This window comes from Coregonus lavaretus, assembly GCF_964263955.1.
Source record: "Coregonus lavaretus genome assembly, chromosome: 25".
In the NCBI taxonomy this organism is placed as follows: Eukaryota; Metazoa; Chordata; class Actinopteri; order Salmoniformes; family Salmonidae; genus Coregonus; species Coregonus lavaretus.
This window is the reverse complement of record NC_140012.1, coordinates 502,939-518,444: the sequence shown is the minus strand read 5'-3', so window position 1 is coordinate 518,444 and position 15,506 is coordinate 502,939. Positions and strand designations below refer to the sequence as shown.

The 15,506-nt window shown below is 44.3% G+C and overlaps 1 protein-coding gene across 1 annotated transcript in view; it reads left to right on the top strand.

Annotated features, from left to right (window-relative positions):
* Positions 1 to 15,506, top strand: part of nrap (nebulin-related anchoring protein) — a gene marked incomplete at both ends in the record, with an annotated part of 172,762 nt that overhangs the window by 120,314 nt on the left and 36,942 nt on the right. Inside the window, 2 exons of the mRNA XM_084141430.1 lie at positions 6,978 to 7,076; positions 7,187 to 7,291. Of these exons, the coding sequence (XP_083997556.1) occupies positions 6,978 to 7,076; positions 7,187 to 7,291 (204 nt within the window). The remainder of the gene's footprint in view (positions 1 to 6,977; positions 7,077 to 7,186; positions 7,292 to 15,506) is intronic.

Below are 15,506 nucleotides of genomic sequence, written 5' to 3'. Positions count from 1 at the left end.
ACACATCAGTAATAATGAAGGCTACACACCCTATTTTATTTTATGGCGCAACCCAATATTAGGAAGGTGTATTTCGACACTATGAGGTTGGAATAATACTGTGAAATTGTCAAAATTATGAAATCCACTTTAAGTGTGAAAGCTGTTTGAAAATACTGTCTGAAATTTTCAGCTTGTTTGGATCGGTGGGGTTTTTGAACCGCCTGTATAGTAATAGACCGATAACAAAGAGAGTTTGCCCTCCTCTCTGCCAATAACAGCTAGTTTTCAGGTTACACATACCATCCTCCAATTAGGCCCCTCTCTCAGACCACTCCCAGACAGTAAACTCTTGCATGAGAAATTGCATTTTGCTAAGAAGCTATTTTTGTTTATTTTTGACCACTTTAATAGTAAACATTCACAGTAAGGTACTTAATTGTTACCCAGAAAGGATTTGATATTGAGATACAATGGCTGCATTGGACCTTAAACATGCTCCTGCAGGTTACCACTGGATTTATTAAAACGCTACAAACAGGAGATTACATGCACCTGCGTATTAACAAACTTGATTGCAACCAAAAACACACAATAATAAACCAGCAGATCAGTTAATCTCTCGCTGTTACTATGTCAAGTGATTATGATACTAGACAGCTGCATCTATGTGGTCTACTCCCACCCCTAATGAAATATCAACCTATCAGGAGTATTGGAAATGTAAGGCTAATTCATAAAATAAAAAATTATTAGAGTATAAGAATATAGAAGTAATAGGCCTATATTTCATTCAAATGTTTCACCTTAAATGGCAAAATAATATCTGTGCTATTTGAAATAACTTTATTATACTACATTTTCATTTGATAAAACATTTAGATAATATAGGCCTAACTTTTCACGATTGACTTGATTTAATACACATTACAAATATGTATGGACATTTTCCCTCCTGATCTTGATACGGAATGACCAAACATTTTAAAGTCAACTTTCTTTTTAATTAATGGTTTACATGAATTGGAAATGAAAAAAGAATAAGGTTACACCAACAGTAGTTTTTTAAACGAGGAAACACTTTATTTCAGTTGTGATTGTGAAATAGATAAATGTCCCTTAGTTCAGATGATAATACCCACCAAAGGGTGAAATATTCTTGAACAATTTTGTCAGCAGTCAGGACTAAAACACTACATACAGTGGGGAAAAAAAGTATTTAGTCAGCCTCCAATTGTGCAAGTTCTCCCACTTAAAAAGATGAGAGAGGCCTGTAATTTTCATCATAGGTACACGTCAACTAAGACAGACAAAATGACCAAAAAAATCCAGAATATCACATTGTAGGATTTTTTATGAATTTATTTGCAAATTATGGTGGAAAATAAGTATTTGGTCACCTACAAACAAGCAAGATTTCTGGCTCTCACAGACCTGTAACTTCTTCTTTAAGAGGCTCCTCTGTCCTCCACTCGTTACCTGTATTAATGGCACCTGTTTGAACTTGTTATCAGTATAAAAGACACCTGTCCACAACCTCAAACAGTCACACTCCAAACTCCACTATGGCCAAGACCAAAGAGCTGTCAAAGGTCACCAGAAACAAAATTGTAGACCAGGCTGGGAAGACTGAATCAGCAATAGGTAAGCAGCTTGGTGTGAAGAAATCAACTGTAGGAGCAATTATTAGGAAATGGAAGACATACAAGACCCTGATAATCTCCCTCGATCTGGCGCAAGATCTCACCCCGTGGGGTCAAAATGATCACAAGAACGGTGAGCAAAAATCCCAGAACCACACGGGGGGACCTAGTGAATGACCTGCAGAGAGCTGGGACCAAAGTAACAAAGCCTACCATCAGTAACACACTACGCCGCCAGGGACTCAAATCCTGCAGTGCCAGACGTGTCCCCCTGCTTAAGCCAGTACATGTCCAGGCCCGTCTGAAGTTTGCTAGAGTGTATTTGGATGATCCAGAAGAGGATTGGGAGAATGTCATATGGTCAGATGAAACCAAAATATAACTTTTTGGTAAAAACTCAACTCGTCGTGTTTGGAGGACAAAGAATGCTGAGTTGCATCCAAAGAACACCATACCTACTGTGAAGCATGGGGGTGGAAACATCATGCTTTGGGGCTGTTTTTATGCAAAGGGACCAGGACGACTGATCCGTGTAAAGGAAAGAATGAATGGGGCCATGTATCGTGAGATTTTGAGTGAAAACCTCCTTCCATCAGCAAGGGCATTGAAGATGAAACGTGGCTGGGTCTTTCAGCATGACAATGATCCCAAACACACTGCCCGGGCAACGAAGGAGTGGCTTCGTAAGAAGCATTTCAAGGTCCTGGAGTGGCCTAGCCAGTCTCCAGATCTCAACCCCATAGAAAATCTTTGGAGGGAGTTGAAAGTCCGTGTTGCCCAGCGACAGCCCCAAAACATCACTGCTCTAGAGGAGATCTGCATGGAGGAATGGGCCAAAATACCAGCAACAGTGTGTGAAAACCTTGTGAAGACTTACAGAAAACTTTTGCCCTGTGTCATTGCCAACAAAGGGTATATAACAAAGTATTGAGAAACTTTTGTTATTGACCAAATACTTATTTTCCACCATAATTTGGAAATAAATTCATAAAAAATCCTACAATGTGATTTTCTGGAGAAAAAAAATCTCAATTTGTCTGTCATAGTTGACGTGTACCTATGATGAAAATTACAGGCCTCTCTCATCTTTTTAAGTGGGAGAACATGCACAATTGGTGGCTGACTAAATACTTTTTTTCCCCACTGTAAATGTGTTACATATCATCCAGGCTCTGTCGTAGCCGGCCGCGACCGGGAGACCCATGGGGCGGCGCACAATTGGCCCAGCGTCGTCCAGAGTAGGGGAGGGAATGGCCGGCAGGGATGTAGCTCAGTTGGTAGAGCATGGCATTTGCAACGCCAGGGTTGTGGGTTCGATTCCAGTATGAAAAAATTAATAAATAAATGTATGCACTCACTAACTGTAAGTCGCTTTGGATAAGAGCTTCTGCTAAATGACTAAAATGTAAATGTAAATGTAATAACCGTATGTCATGCTTTATAAAGGGTTCATAAATGTGGCATAACTGTGTGACATAACCACCAATGTCAAATGTGACATAACCCACTATGTCAAATATTACATAAACCTGTGCTTTATAAAGGGTGGCATAAGCACCGCTAAATAAATGCCTTATAAATCATATTAAATTGAGGCTTCACAAAGCATTTATAACCCTGTGATGAATCTTGGTAGAGCATTGTAACGCCAGGATAGTGGGTTCGATTGCCGGGACCACCCATACGTAAAAATGTATTCATGCATGACTGTAAGTCGCTTTGGATAAAAGCGTCTGCAAAATTGTATATATTATATTACTGTCAAACATTTCTAGGATCGCCCAACTTCTTTCCCTCTTGGGTGCGTATTCAATATTGGACCTGACCTCAACCTTCCCCAAAATGCTATACTGCAGGATGACACACACTCTAAAGTGCAGCCATGCACAGCAAAACATCTTGGTGAGGCCTATAAAATCAGTTTTAAGCTTACTTCAGTTTTTTTCCCAAAATTCCATTTTCTCAGTTTAGTTTTTGATTTCCCAAATTTTTTAGGTTTTCTCCCAGTTTTTTCACAAGTTTGTAATAGAAAAACAACAATATTAGATTTTCTGTGTTCACAACAATGCTTAAACCACATCAGGGGATGACTTTTGAGGTCTGTGAAAAATCTAATAAACTTAGGTTTTGAGTGTAGTTGCCCTTTAATTCAGTGTGCATGCCCTGCACAGTTGTTTGGTTAGAGGGTTTTCTATAGCGCAGTAATCGCACGTGATAATTATGTATTCCATATACAGTGATTCGCATTGTGGCCGCAAATGGAATGGGTGGAGTAAAAGGCCAGCAACACGCCGTATTATTCAGAGCCCCATGAAATGACACCATATATACATTCTAGAGACCCTATTGAGTACTCCCTACAATACTTTTAATGCGGCAACCAGAATAGTTTTTGCTATGTAAGCCAATATGTTTTCCATGTACAGTGAGTCGCATTGGGGGCATGTATATGACCTTGGAACACATTTTAAAAACCAAATTTAAAACCCAAATAAATGGACACTTTTATACTATAACATTGGAGAACTTTATTTTTTAAATTGTGAAATTCTGTGACCTGGAAGTACTTTTTTAGTGTGGCTGACAAGACGCTGATCATGTGATAAGTTCGCAAATCAAATGCCCAATTGTGGTGCCACCAGACAGCGGAAAACAAGTAAGTTAACCTTGGTTGGAACCAACATGCAGTACCTCCAGCAGGCAGAGAGGCAAGAACAATTAGTCTGCCAGCTCAGGGACAAGCTGCACTATTCACAGTCCTGTGTAATGTTCAATGTAATTGCATGTCTGCAGCATTGAATGTCCCCAAGAAGACAGTGGCCTCCATCATTCTTAAATGGAAGACGTTTGGAACCACCAAGACTCTTCCTAGAGCTGGCCGCCCGGCCAAACTGAGCATCCGGGGGAGAAGGGCCTTGGTCAGGGAGGTGACCAAGAACCCGATGGTCACTCTGACAGAGCTCCAGAGTTCCTCTGTGGAGATGGGAGAACCTTCCAGAAGGACAACCATTTCTGCAGCACTCCACCAATCAGGCCTTTATGATGGAGTGGCCAGACGGAGGCCACTCCTCAGTAAAAGGCACGACAGCCTGCTTGGAGTTTGCCAAAAGGCACCTAAAGGACTCTCAGACCATGAGAAACAAGATTCTCTAGTCTGATGAAACCAAGATTGAACTCTTTGGCCAAGCGTCACGTCTGGAGGAAACATGGCACAATCCCTACGGTGGAGCATGGTTGTGGCAGCATCATGCTGTGGGGATGTTTTTCAGCGGCAGGGACTGGGAGACAAGTCAGGATCAAGGGAGAGATCAAAGGAGCAAAGTACAGAGAGATCCTTGTTGAAAACCTGCTCCAGAGTGTTCAGGACCTCAGACTAGGGCGGTGAAGGTTCACCTTCCAACAGGACAACGACCCTAAGCACACAGGCAAGACAACGCAGGAGTGGCTTTGGGACAAGTCTCTGAATGTCTTCGAGTGGCCCCGATAGAACCAGGACTTGAACCCGCTTGAACATCTCTGGAGAGACCTGAAAATAGCTGTGCATCGACGCTCCCCATCCAACCTGACAGAGCTTGAGAGGATCTGCAGAGAAAAATGAGAGAAACTCCCCAAATACAGGTGTGCCAAGCTTGTAACATCATACCCAAGAAGACTCAAAGCTGTAATCGCTGCCAAAGGTGCTTTAACAAACTACTGTGTAAAGGGTCTGAATACTTATGTAAATGTAATATTTTAGGGTTTTATAGATTTGCACACATTTCTATAAACCTGTTTTTGCTTTGTCATTATGGGGTATTGTGTGTAGACTTATGAGATTTAAAAAATAAAAAATAAATTTTAGAATAAGGCTGTAAATAGGTCTGAATACTTTCCGAATGCACTGTATATGGATAGGGCTACATTTCTTACAGAAGAAATATGAAAACCATATGCAAACGCATGGTAGCAATTGAAAGGGAACAGTTTATAGATTATAGGGAAATTATTAGACTAAAGTTGAGGACACAACAGTTCACAAGACTGAATCCAAACATTACACTGTAGATTTTATGTGTATTTTATATTTACTGTACTTTTCACCGCATTTGTTGATAACGAAATCTGAATACTCTGGATACATTTATTTACATATTCCTTGAAAATGTGGGTTAGGTGCAACATATGACAAAATAATTACAATGGTTTGAGTGAGTAACTTGTGTCTTCCAGTGGCCACACACCTCTCGAAAGTGTGCACAGTTCCTAAGTAATTTCAATGCACTTCTATTACTCAAACAAGTCTTTTTTTTTGCTCTCCTAGTGCCGTTCAGGAACTAGAGCAAGCACACTTGTAGCTGTTTTGTTTGGAACACAGCCCTGGATCTCCGCCATCACACAATTACTGTTGTTTTACGCAATCCAATACAGCCCATTATATATCGCAATCTTGGTCAGGTGGGCATAATTTAAAAGCTTGTTCTATTGCCAACATGACTAGCTAAGTTATAAAATACAATCTTACAGTGTTAGGCTTTCTCAAGGCAATTCAGGGAAACAGATCGTAATTTTGGTGCGCATACAAAGGAGTCATGAGTGCATTCAGGTGTATGTTCTTCGGCAAATGTTCTTCACAATAGTCAAACATAGGCTCATTCTGTTCAGAACAACCCAGGGTATGACGCCATGTCATCTTGTAACTGTACATCAAACATAGTGATCATAAACGTTGCCACGGTATATGACATGAGTTTTATGGTATGGAAATGTGAAGTGCATATTTGGAGTTTGGCTTGCTTGCTTACAGTATATGACATCTAAGCGGTATTTATTATAATCCTCAATGTCTCATCTTTCAAAATACATTGAGTACTCTTAATTTACATCATTCCCCTCACTCAGACAACAAACAATTTGCTAAAGTTGCTCAATTAGCGGGAGGGAAACTTCTTGTTGTGTGCGGTACTCAAGTTCAGAACGGCTGTCAGTCAAAACCCATACAGCGCTGTGAAGCGCAGAGCCTGAGCTCTGACGTCATTTATAGCATGTTACTGACCAGCCACTGTGTTCCAATTTAGGCGCTTATCAGTGCCCAAATCTGTCATTTTCAACCTTTTACGAGTGTAAAGGGCTAGACATCCTGTGTTGTGTGCTTATTAATTTACCATTGACATGTTCTAGGCTATTTTGAGACTTTTAGGAGCATCAGGTACTGCTGGAATGTCCATCTTTCTGTGAGAAATTACACTGGTCACTCAAAACATGAATAAACAATTTACTTATCCATTATGCATGCTTTATTGCAAGGTGTTATTATATAGTGCTACCTAATATACTCATATGAAAATATTAACCTCTTCATTCTTTTCTCTCCAACAGAAAAAGTACCGTCAGCAGCCCTGCTCCTTCAAGCACACGTCTGTCGCAGACTCACCAGACATGGTCCATGCCAAACTCAGCAATAAGCTTACCAACGAGGTGAGATGTACCACTTATTGTTACACTGTAGTTACATATCTTCACATAGCCCTGAACAGACAGTCTAAAGATCATTTTTGTAACGTTTTTGTAATGTTCTTTCTCATCAGCGCCTGTACAAGGAGAAAGGGGTGAATGACAGGCATAACTACACAATGACATTGGAGAGACCAGAGATAACACAGGCTAAGATCAACGCGGCTAACTTCAGCGAGGTATATCTGTCTTAGCCTTAGGCCGGGATACAATTCATTGTATTAGTCCTGTTTATACCTGGTTCTAACGTGTACTTTGTCCTGATCTTGTCCACGTTCTGATTGTGATTATTTGCATAACAAGGAACGCATGTTAATGCCAGGTCTAAATGCAAACAATGTGCATTATGTCTGGTTGTAAGCAGATTTACCTGGTCACCTCCGGAGGTGGACGAGCTCGCATTGTGTTCCGATCTCAGCTCAGTGTAAATACAACCATCCAAAATGTAATTAATAACTTCACCGTGCTCAAAGGGTAATTCAACGTCTGCTTTTACATTTTTTTTACCCATCTACCAATAGGTGCCCCTCTTTGGAAAACCTCCCTGGTCTTTGTGGTTGAATCTGTGTTTGAAATTCACTGCTCGACTGAGGGACCTTACAGATAATTGTATGTGTGGGGTACAGAGATGAGGTAGTCATTCAAAAATAATGATAGACACTATTATTGCACACAGAGTCCATGCAACGTATTATGTGACTTGTTAAGCATTTGTTTTACTAATGAACACAAAGGGGATGAATACTTATTGACTCAATACATTTTAGCTTTTCATTTTATATTAATTTGTAAACATTTCTAAAAACATAATTCCACTTTGAAATTATAGTGTTTTCTGTGTAGGCCAGTTTCACAAAATAGCAATCAAATCAATTTTTTATTCAAGCTCTAACACAACAAAATGTGGAAAAAGTCAAGGGGTGTGAATATTTTCTGAAAGCACAGTATTTTTTCCACTCTATGAGGTTGGAATAACACTGTGAAATTGTGAAAATGATGATAATGCACTTTTTGTGTCAGAGCTGTTTGAAAAGACCACCTGAAATTTCTGCCTGTTTTGGTGGGATGGAGTTTTGTCCTTCCATGGTGACATTACCATGCCGTAAATTAGTTAATAGACCAATAAGAAAGAGAGTTCCAAACCTCTCTGCCAATAACAGCTAATTTTCAGTTTTCCCATCCCCACTCAGACCTCTCCTAGACAGTCCTAGAAATTGCCCATTGCTAAGAAGCTATTTTTGTTTCTTTTTGACCATGATAATTGAAAACAATCACAGTTCGATACCCAGAAATTATTTGATATTGTGATAAAACAGCTGCATTGGACCTTGAAAGTTTAATTCCAGGTTGCACATCATAATATTGAAGGGAATTTCCGTTCAGTGTAGATGCGGTGTGGAAATCAAGCGCAGGAAACACGGGCGTTCGTGAACAGACTTTAGTCAACGAAAGCAGCACCAAACAGGCGAACAGCCAACCCAACCGGGAGGCAAAATACAAATTACGCACAAACAAACACGGTGCGTAAAACAACGATAGCGCACACAGTGCGGACTCTCGAAACACAACGAAACACGAGAGTAAATCCAGAGAGCAACAGCTTGACAAAAAACAATCACACATAACACCTGACCCAACACACGATAACTAAATAGGAAACAAAATCAAACACTAACAAGGGACAGGTGTACAAACAGACAAAACCAAACAAACATGAAACATCGAACGGTGGCAGCTAGTACTCCGGGGACGACGACCGCCGAAGCCTGCCTGAACAAGGAGGAGGAGCAGCCTCAGCCGAAACCGTGACAGTACCCCCCTCTTGACGCGCGGCTCCAGCCGTGCGCCGATCCCGGCCTCGGGGACGACCAGGACGACGCGGAGCAGGGCGCGTAGGATGACCCCGATGGAACTCGGTCAGCAGGGACAGGTCTAAATGTCCCTCCTCGGCACCCAGCACCGCTCCTCCGGGCCGTACCCCTCCCACTCCACGAGATATTGGAGACCCCCCATCCGGCGTCTCGAATCAAGGATGGACCTCACAGTGTACGCCGGAGCCCCCTCGATGTCCAACGGGGGCGGAGGAATCTCCTCTATCTCATAGTCCTGGAGTGGACCAGCTACCACCGGCCTGAGGAGAGACACATGGAACGAGGGGTTAATATTCCTCTAATCAATAGGCAGTTCTAACCTGTAACACACCTCGTTCAACCTCCTCAGGACTTTGAATGGCCCCACAAACCGCCGACCCAGCTTCCGGCAGGGCAGGCGGAGGGGCAGGTTTCTGGTCGAGAGCCAGACTCGATCTCCAGGTGCGTATACAGGCCCCTCACTGCGGTGGAGATCGGCGCTCGTCTTATGCCGACGGATGGCCCGCTGCAGATGGACGTGGGCAGCGTTCCATGTCTCCTCCGAGCGCCGCACCCACTCATCCACCGCAGGGGCCTCGATCTGGCTCTCGTGCCAAGGTGCCAGAACCGGCTGGTACCCTAACACACACTGGAAAGGGGTTAGTTGGGTGGAGGAGTGGCGGAGAGAGTTCTGCGCCATCTCGGCCCACGGAACGTATCTCGCCCACTCCTCCGGCCGGCCCTGGCAATAAGACCTCAGAAACCTACCCACATCCTGGTTGACACGTTCAACCTGCCCATTACTCTCCGGGTGGTAACCCGAGGTAAGGCTCACCGAAACCCCCAACCGTTCCATAAAGGCTCTCCACACTCTGGAGGTGAACTGGGGGCCTCGATCAGACACTATATCCTCGGGTACCCCGTAATGCCGGAAGACATGGGCAAACAGAGCCTCAGCGGTCTGTAGGGCAGTAGGGAGACCCGGCATGGGAAGGAGACGACAGGCCTTCGAGAACCGATCCACAACTACCAGGATGGTAGTATTCCCCTGTGAGGGGGGAAGGTCTGTAACAAAGTCCACCGAGAGGTGGGACCAGGGTCGTTGTGGAACGGGCAGGGGTTGTAGCTTACCCCTGGGCAAATGTCTGGGCGCCTTACACTGTGCACACACCGAACAGGAGGAGACATAAACCCTCACATCCCTGGCTAACGTTGGCCACCAGTACTTAGTGCTAAGGCAGTGAACTGTCCGGCCGATACCTGGATGTCCAGAGGAGGGGGACGTATGAGCCCAATAAATGAGGCGATCGCGTACCTCGAGCGGAACGTACGTCCGACCCACTGGACACTGTGGAGGACTTGGGTCGGTGCGTAACGCCCGCTCGATCTCTGCATCGACCTCCCATACCACCGGTGCCACCAAACAAGACTTTGGTAGTATGGGAGTGGGCTCAACGGACCTCTCCTCCGTGTCATACCGCCGAGACAGGGCATCTGCCTTCCCGTTCTGGGACCCAGGGATGTAAGTGATTTTAAACACAAACCGGGCTAGAAACATAGTCCAGCGGGCCTGGCGAGGATTCAGTCTCCTAGCTGCCCGGATGTACTCCAGGTTACGGTGGTCCGTCAAAATGAGGAAAGGGTGTTGAGCCCCCTCAAGCCAATGCCTCCACACCTTTAGGGCCTGTACCACGGCTAACAGCTCCCTGTCCCCTACGTCATAATTCCGCTCCGCCGGACTGAGCTTCTTAGAATAAAAGGCACAGGGGCGGAGCTTAAGTGGTGTGCCAGACCGTTGTGAGAGGACGGCCCCAATACCGGCCTCGGACGCGTCTACCTCTACCTGGAATGGTAACGCGGGATCCGGATGCGCCAACACCGGCGCCGAGGTAAACAGGTCCTTCAGTCTCCCAAAAGCCCTGTCCGCCTCAGCTGACCACCGCATGCGCACCGGACCCCCCTTCAACAGAGACGTTATGGGAGCTGCCACCTGTCCAAAACCCCGGATAAACCTCCGGTAATAATTCGCAAAACCCAAGAACTGTTGCACCTCTTTCACAGTGGTTGGGGTTTGCCAATTACGCACAGCTGACACCCGGTCCACCTCCATCTTCACCCCTGACGCAGACAACTGATAACCCAAAAAGGAGACCGACTTCTGAAAGAACAGACATTTCTCTGCCTTGACATATAGGTCATGCTCCAACAGTCTCCTCAACACTCGGCGCACCAGGGCTACATGCTCAGCTCGGGTAGAACTGTACACCAGAATATTGTCTATGTACACGACTACTCCCTGCCCCTGCATGTCCCGGAAAATCTCATCTACAAAGGATTGGAAGACTGAGGGAGCATTCATTAACCCATATGGCATGACGAGATACTCGTAATGACCGGAGGTCGTGCTAAATGCTGTCTTCCATTCATCGCCCTCTCTAATGCGCACCAAGTTATATGCGCTCCTGAGATCCAATTTTGTGAAGAACTGAGCACCGTGTAATGACTCCGTCATAGTCGCAATCAGAGGAAGTGGATAACTGTACTTCACCGTAATCTGATTGAGACCGCGGTAATCAATACACGGGCGCAAACCTCCATCTTTTTTCTTCACAAAAAAGAAGCTCGAGGAAGCGGGTGAAGTGGAGGCCCGTATGTATCCCTGTCTCAGAGACTCGGCGATGTAAGTTTCCATCGCCTTTCTCTCCTCTTGAGACAAGGGATACACATGGCTCCGCGGGAGTGCTGCTCCTAACTGGAGATCTATCGCACAATCCCCCTGTCTATGAGGCGGCAGCTGCGCCGCCCTTGTCTTACTAAACACCAGTGTCAAATCCTCATACTCGGGGGGAATATGCAGTGCGGGCATTTGATTTGGACTCTCCACCGAGGTCGCCCCTATGGAAACACCCAGACATAGCCCCTCACACTGAACAGACCACCCTTTAAGAGCTTTCTCTCGCCACGAAATAGTAGGATCATGGGTAATCAACCAGGGAAGTCCCAGCACCACCGGATACGCAGGAGAGTCAATCAGATAGAGCTGAATCGTCTCCTCATGACCCCCCTGCGTCTTCATCCTAAGGGGCGCTGTGACCTCCCTAATTAACCCAGATCCTAACGGACGGCTATCTAGGGCATGTACAGGGAAAGGCTTATCAACGGGAAGGAGAGGAATCCCTAACTCTACACAGAACTGGCGATCTACAAAATTCCCAGCTGCGCCTGAATCTACTAGCGCCTTATGCTGGGAACGAGGTGCTACCTGTGGGAAACAAACAGGCAAGGTTATGTGAACGACAGAAAGCTCTGGGTAAGTAGGGCGCCTACTCACCTGGGAGGACTCCCCAATGCGTGGCCTGCCTTCACCTCCACCGGGGGACCTTCCCCAACACCTAGCCACAGTTGGTGCAGGGAACGGCCCCCCTCGGGTTCCTACTCCTCCGTTCTCTAGCGCCAGCACCTCCGAGCTCCATAGGGCTCGGCTCGGAGGTGCCGGAAGGTGGAATGGGCAACCCCCACCCGGGACGTCCACGGGTGGCGAGCAGGGTGTCCAGCCGAATGGCCATGTCGACCAGTTGGTCAAACGACAACGTGGTATCCCTGCACGCCAACTCTCTCTGGACGTCCTCCCGGAGGCTGCAGCGGAAGTGGTCTATGAGGGCCCGCTCATTCCACCCTGCATCTGCCGCTAGAGTCCGGTGCACAAACAAACACGGTGCGTAAAACAACGATAGCGCACACAGTGCGGACTCTCGAAACACAACAAAACACGAGAGTAAATCCAGAGAGCAACAGCTTGACAAAAAACAATCACACATAACACCTGACCCAACACACGATAACTAAATAGGAAACAAAATCAAACACTAACAAGGGACAGGTGTACAAACAGACAAAACCAAACAAACATGAAACATCGAACGGTGGCAGCTAGTACTCCGGGGACGACGACCGCCGAAGCCTGCCCGAACAAGGAGGAGGAGCAGCCTCGGCCGAAACCGTGACAATGGTCTGCTCTGCCATACAGTCGTCAAGTATAAGGATGTCTTATAAGGTGGGAATGGGAAAAAATTATGGAAAAATAGCATCCCAAAACCGTGAGATGTAGCCTATATGTTTAATTTACTACTTAATTTACTACTAATTTGCATAAATGGGAAGGGAAAAGTGAGATCCGCGCACAATGCGGCCAAGTGCATGCATTTTAATACCAGGTGTAATTGCAAGTAAATGCAAGGTTCGGAATGTAATCCTATCACAGCTGTTCGGATAGGGATAATGCAAGGTATATATTACCCTGTAATCAGGCACGCTTCACCCACTGTGTCTGGATATCTTACAAGTGTATTGTTGACAGATCTGGATAGTGAAACCATTTAAATCATCATTATCCCACCCTCTAAAATCATTGACAGGTGGCACCATTGACTTATGGCATCAATATGAGTCTCAAAATAAATACATTCATATTATTTTGGGAAGAATACATAATAATTTGCTTTCAGGGAGGGACCAGGAAACTAGTCACAATGTGGACACAGTGGAAAGATAAGAGACACATTTTAATACTACATGTAGATGCATGTCTGAAAATCAGACAATCATAATCAGAGCATAGGCAAGATCAGGACACAGGACCCATGTCAGTGCTAGGTATAAACGGGGCTGTAGAGCAGCACGGTAGACAGCTGACAATGTACCTTTTAACTGCATTTTCCCTAACGTTCGCAGAGATCACATTCTCGGTAAATGCTGTGCAAGCGTAAATTGCCTTAAAAAGTAAAGCGTGCCTTGGATTGAATCAGCTGGCCTAAGTCTTAGCTGGAGTGTTAAAAAAGTTTTACAACAATTCTATTTTTTTATTTAACCTTTATTTACACAGGGAATTCCCGTTGAGACCAAGTCTCTTTTGCAAGGGAACCCTGCTTCACAAAAAAATGCTGCAAGAAATACAAGGTAATTAGTGATACAATTACAACAATAAAGGCGGGATCATGAGAAATACAAAAAGACAAATATAATGATAAAAAACATGTACATTAGCCTGTGAACAGGTAATTTACTAGAACCCTAAAATGCCTGAAAGGCACTAGTGCGTCTAAATCAAAAGGCCGTTTTACCTAAATCGGCAGCTACAAAAGGAATTTAAAGAGTTAGCCATTCCTGTGAGCAAGTAAGGCATTTCATACTTCTGTAGGTTAGGAGCGATTTAAGGTAAAATGGTTGTTTCTGCATGAGAGCTTTGTAAATGAATAGAAGGCAATGTTGTATTCTCTGCGTTGCCAGTGACGACCAGCCCACATTCTGATGCACAGTGATGTGTGCAAAATCGGTTACCCGTAATAAAGCAGAGTGCGCTATGATAAACAGCATCCAGTGGTTTTAAAGAAGTGGAAGCTGGGTTCATATAGATTATGTTGCCATAGTCAAGAGCTGACGGGAAAGTTGACTGAATACATTTTTTCCTACTATCAAGGCACAGTCTATTTCTGTAGAAGAAGCCCAGGTTAATTATCAGTTTCTTCGTTAACTCATCTAAATGTGCTTTAAATTACTACTGGTCATCGCTCCAAATGCCAAGGTATTTACATGAGGGGACTTGCTCCATTTAACATGCAAATATGTAAGTCTGTGTAGTCAAAGTTGTGGGCTAGAGGATATCATATGGGCCTACTTTCTTTTATTTGCATTCAGTACCAGTTTAGGGTCAAGAAGTACTTTTTGTATGATATTAAAAGCAATCTGCAGATCAGCTATAGCCTGGTTCACAGAGGAGGCAGAAGAGTACAGCCCAGTGTCATCAGCATAAAAGTGTAGCTTACAGTTATTTACTAAGGAACCAATATAATTGATATACTGTGTGAATAGTACTGGCCCTAACATAGACCCTTAAGGAACTCCTTTTGTGACTTTGAGGAATTGCGAGTTGACATAGTCAGCAATTGAGAGCTATCCATTAGGTCGTTTTTTAACCAATCACATGCATTACTATCAAGTCCAACAGTGGACAGTCTTTGTAATAACAATGAATGATCCATAGAGTCAAAAGCTTTTGGCAGGTTTATAAACAAGGTAGTACAATGCTGTTTTTTATCACGAGAGCATACAATATCATTGATGACAAGGGATGCAGCTGAGATGGTACTATGTCCCTGTGTCAATCCAGATTGATATGTACTGTATTTAGGATACCGTTTTCTGGTAAAGAAGGAGCGACTTTGAAAGTTTATCAATGACTATAGCATTTTAACCAAACACGAAAGCGTTGATATCGGGCGGTTGTGACGAGGAAGAACATGCACTGTTGTCCATTCTTTAGGAATAATCCCAGAAATAAGTATTAATAAAAAAATATGGGCTATGGGTTTCACAATAAGGGGGACTGCCAACACTAGAAGACCAGGATCGAACTGGTCTGCCCGTGGACTTCACATCTATAGTAAGCAAAGAATCAAGCACTTCCTTGTCTGTCAACTAATTAAAGTAGAACAAGGGATCCCTAGTGTCTGTTGAGCTGCATAGAAACACAAGTCAGAGCTAAATT